Below are 5326 nucleotides of genomic sequence, written 5' to 3' on the forward strand. Positions count from 1 at the left end.
CATTTAATAGCAAAGTCACAGAAGTGGCGGAAGGGGTTATGCAAGCTAACCTTCCTCGATTAGCTCAAGAAGTAGAAAGTCGGGTGTTAGGAGTTGTGGATGCAATGATGACTAGCAAGATCGAAGAATTGAAAGAATTGATTGAGGGATCTAAAGGTAAAAGCAAGTGCACATATAAAGATTTCATGGCATCCAATCCTGCAACGTATGATGGTAAAATCGATCCGATCGCATGCCAAAGATGGATTTCAAATATAGAGGCGGTATTTATACGAAGTCGGTGCGATAAGGAAGATCAAGTGATGTTTCCTACTAGTCAACTCACCCTTCAGGCGAAAGATTGGTGGGATGCGTATAGCAAGGAAGTTAGGGAGGACAAGCTACAAGGATGACTTGGTAGGAATTCAAGTATCCTTTTATGAGATATCACTATCCTCAGTCAGCCATTGATAAGATTCAGGAGGATTTCTTAAGCCTCCGACAGAAAAACGAGACGATAAACGAAATATCAAACACTTTCATGGATAAGATGAAGTTTTGCGGAGATTTTGTGAAGACAGAAAGAATGAAGATCAATCGCTTTTACAGTATACTAAAGGCAGAATTTAGGGAGTTCATCACTCCCTCAAAATGTGAAACCCTTGACGAGCTTATCAATTTGGCACGGGATAGAGAAATTGAGATTAAGAGACAGGAGGAACGAGGTGAAAAGAGATCCAACGAAAAGGGGGCAAGTTCAAGTCCGTCCAAGAAGGCGAAGTTTCAAGACCACAGAATGAAGGAAAAGTCAAGGGGTGGTATTTCTCCATGCAAGACATGTGGGAAACTTCATACTGGGGAATGCCTTTTGGGTAAGAAGGGGTACTACAAATGCTGTGAAGAAGGGCATACATCCTACAAGTGCCCTAACAACCCGAAGACGTGTTTCAACTATTTCCAAAAAGGGCATGTTAAATCGGAGTGTCCTAAACTCCAACAAGTATCGAAGAAAGAAAGAAAGACTGAGGATAGCTCTAGGGCAAAAGGGAGGATGTTCCAAATTACATCCGAAGAAGCTAAGGTTCATCCAAATGTGGTTTCAGGTATCTTTTTACTAAATTCCTTGCCAATGTATGTATTATTTGATACCGGAGCCATTATGTCGTTTATTTCGAGTGAAGTTCTGCAACACCCTTCATTTAGGATTGAAAGAATGTCGTCACCCTTAGAGGTAGAAATAGCCGATAGCAAGAATTATTTGTTGCACGAAGTTTGTAGAAGTTGTGAGCTAACCATAGAAGATTAGGAATTTGGTATTGACCTCGTACCAATGATTTTGTGGGAATTTAAAGTAATAGTGGGTATGGATTGGATGTCCCGAAACCATGCGGAGATTAATTGTGAGAATAAAACTATAATTGTCCAATCTCCGAGTGGAAAACAATTAAAAATTCAAGGGGAAAGAAACATAGAAATGAAACTTTGTACAATTGCTCAAGCAGTCAAGTATGTTATTAACGGAAGTAGAGCCCACTTAGCATATGTAGTGGATACTCAACGAAGCCTCCCGAAGTTTGAATATGTTGAAGTAGTGAATGAATTTTCGGAAGAATTACCGGGACTCCCTCCCGAGCGCAAGATAGATTTCCGAACTGAGTTAAATCCAGGTGCGAAACCGGTCGCTAAGGCTCCATATAGGCTGGCCCCCACCGAGATGCGAGAGCTAATGTCACGACCCTCGACCCACCCTGGACGGAATCGGGAGTCGCGAACAGCCCAGTGGTACCGGTGATTATTTTGAAAAATATTGCAGCGGAAATTTTATCAGGATCGTGAGTTAGGAAAAATATCAGAGTTTAGAAACACCGGATTTCTTTATTTATTAAATAGATGGAATAAATCCATGTTTTACAAAGGTAGCTTTAATAAAGATAAATTTTATTACATAAAACAATATTTCTTAATTTGATTTTAATTAATAAAATAAGCCACTTCTTGATGCCTTCAGTGCCGGATCCAATTCTTACTCCAATCTACTGTAATTACCTGAAACGCGTTTTAAAAAGGTTTTGTCAGCGGGAAATACTGAGTGAGTTCATTCAGGTTATAAAACAGATTTGTTCTAATTTACAGCATTGAGAGTTTTTACATTTGCTTCTTTAAGATTGGCAAAGACTCAATCACTGCAATTACAACTTTGTTATAATTTACAGTATTTAGAGCGATTACAATCTTTCTGATATCAATCCAACTACCCACAGTACTTGTCACTCGAACATCCATCGGTAGCCTCTTTGCCCGATGGTTTCTGTGACTATGGTCATATCACTCATTGGCTAACTCGTTGTCCAATAGTGACGGTTATCAAGTAATGTATACAAAACCCCACATACCGGCTGTAATTTGGTGATTACATAGACTTTAATCCCTGTAATTATAACTTTGGAAAATAACTTGGAGTTTAGTAAAACAGTTGATAAAAAGAGAATGACTCACATTATAAGCATGCAGTATTGATTTAACAAGCTTCTTGATACTATTCCTTCTGATAATTAAGCGTATACTTTATTGTTCTGAATCTTCTGATGAAGTAATAGTTTGTTTGATTGTAAGTGTGTAGTTGGGAGTATCCGGGTAGTTAAACATATAGTTTAACAGAATAGAATACGTATTTGTGTAAAACCCAAATCAAACCTTAACGGTAGTCACGAGATTCGAACCTTAACAGAATTCACAAAGTATAGTACTTTGGCATCCGTTTAACGAACTCACAAAGTATAGTACTTTGGTATCCATTTAACGAACTCACAAAGTATAACATTTTGGATTCCGTTTACCGAAATTCACAAAGTACAACACTTTGGCATCCGTTAGTTGGTTCCTGAATCAATCGGACAGAACATCGCTTTGGTGATTATTGGTTAGAACAGCAACGTATAGAGAGAAGAATAGAAGAAATGAGCAAAGGAAAATGAATTCCTAAGCTTCCTATTTATAGGTAAGAAGTATGAAAGTTCTAGGATGTTTCCTATAGCTTTTCTAGGAAGTTAGCTATACATTTTCTAGGAAGCTTCCTATCCACAGATATCTATCCTCTTACACCTTCCTAGCACCTTCTTTTGATATTATCTACTTTATATTTATATATATTTCTATTTAGGTGGTTAGTAGACCTTACTTAGCTTAATTAATCTTGCTTAACTTAATTGATCTTGCTTAGCTTAATTAATCCTGCTTAACTTAATTAATCGTTCTTAGCTTAATTAATCTAGTTTAACTTAATTAATCCTACTTAATTAATTAATTAATCACACTTAACTTGATTAATAGATTAATTAATCTACTCAGTTAACTTAACTGCTAAGTTTATTTAAGTTTACTTAACTATTAAGTATTCTAGCAGTTTCCTGATTACGGGTTCTAATTTCTAGACATAATGGAACTCGTATTAGTGTATTAACTCAATTCAACTTTAACGATAATCACGAGATAGAAATCCTCACAACGAATGACAAAGTGCGATACTTAAACATCCAGCGGATTCGCAACGAATGACAGAGTATAGCCCGAGTTCGGGCAACACTCAAACATCCTGTCGGAATCACGACGAATGACAAAGTATAACCCGAGTTTGAGCAGCACTTAAACATCCATCGGATAGTCTCAATCGATCGGATAAAGTATCATACCAGTGATTAGAGTTATTACCCTAATAATGGGCAGAGTTTTGGGATTTAGAGGGTAAAATCCCGAGCTATTATTTACAAAAATAAAAGCTGACGGAAAGAAAAGAATTGAACAACGATTGAGTTAATACCCGACATCGTAGCAGCACCCTGCTATACTAATTGGAGATTATTTCGGCTATAACTCGACGTATATTTAGAGTTTTTACATCGTTTTACTTTCTGATTTTGAGTCCCAAGGCCTGCTATTTATACACGAAAATTGACATGCTTACGGACAGTAAGACTATTCCCTTACGGTCTGTAAGGGACACCTAAGGGTTATAGGGTTGCCACGCGTGGGACTAGGCTTGCTGAGTCGACGTCTCCTTAATTTTAAATTTTGACAACGTTTTATAAAGATAATCATTGAGTAGGGAATACCCCCCCCCCCTGAGTTTTAGGAGCCCTGATCCTAATTCTGATTGTTCTGAAATTTTTAGGGATTGTGCAGGATTACTTGGGTGTCTCAATTAGGGTTTCCTTTTTATACAATTGACATAATAAGTATTAATTTTAGTGAGAGTCGTTACATCCTCCCCACCTTATTAAAATCTCGTCCTCGAGATTTGGACTATGATATTTTCTTGGGGTTATGTTACTTCTTTTAAACAATGTATCGTGGAATGGAATTAAAAGATATTTGAGGGGTATAAATTTTGAAAATAAAAAAAAATTGATTTGTCAGAAAAGAACTTACTTTGATCTATTGAGGGAGCTTCTGAATTTGATAAATCTCTATTTTGTGAATGGAAGTATGAAAAATGATTTGTTAATGATTATCCCGAAAATCAATATTGTTTACTTAAATGGTAAGGATACACTAGACAATAGAATTTGGTGTATCGTAATCTGAGTACATAATTGTACCAAGAATATTAAAATGATGAATCAAACGAGTGACGTAGGAATAGGGTTTATTATTAGCACAAGTTACAAATTTATACGGATACTGCAAGGTATTGGTATGATTGAAAGAACTCAATTATTATGATGACCGAAATGAATTCACCGTTTTTGAAATTAACTGAGAGTTTCAAGGAAGCGAATCTGGATATTTCAAAAGATGAAATGTTCAAACGAATGAGATGAAATGATATAATTTTCAAGGTGATTGGGTTCAAGCCAAAAGATATATGATCACTGAATGTGAAGGACTTTTAGAATCAATAAAATTCTTTGTTAAAAGAAAGCTTACTGTTGATTGGCAACTGAGGAAGACTTAGAATTGACAGGTTCAAATGAAATAAAAGTATGAAAATGATTTGTCACATATTGAATTATGATATGAGAAAATTGATGTGTTGAGATGAGTGAATTGTAAGAATATACGAGAAGATAATAAAGTTAGTGTACTTTTGTCTTAATACTTAATTGCATTTAGATGATTTTGACCAAAATGTTTGATTAAAGATAGGTGATATTTTATTTTATTAAATACCTTTTCCTTTTATGTTATCATAGAGTAGAATAATAATTTAATATAGAGAGTGTTAATATATCAAAACCTATGGTCATTTTGACAAAATAAATATGTTTATCCAAATATCCTAGAACTTACGATTATTATTTTCTCTAAGATCAAGCATGTTTAACTATAAGATTTTATAACAAGATATTTT

At 35.4% G+C, this 5326-nt stretch overlaps 1 protein-coding gene across 1 annotated transcript; it reads left to right on the forward strand.

Moving 5' to 3' along the window:
- Nucleotides 1-418: 418 nt before the first annotated feature.
- Nucleotides 419-1285, forward strand: LOC110882514. The gene has a single exon (XM_022130513.1). The coding sequence runs from the start codon at nucleotides 419-421 to the stop codon at nucleotides 1283-1285; it is 867 nt and encodes a 288-aa protein (XP_021986205.1).
- The last annotated feature ends 4041 nt before the right edge of the window (nucleotides 1286-5326 follow it).

This window comes from Helianthus annuus, chromosome 10 (assembly GCF_002127325.2).
Source record: "Helianthus annuus cultivar XRQ/B chromosome 10, HanXRQr2.0-SUNRISE, whole genome shotgun sequence".
Lineage (NCBI taxonomy): Eukaryota > Viridiplantae > Streptophyta > Magnoliopsida > Asterales > Asteraceae > Helianthus > Helianthus annuus.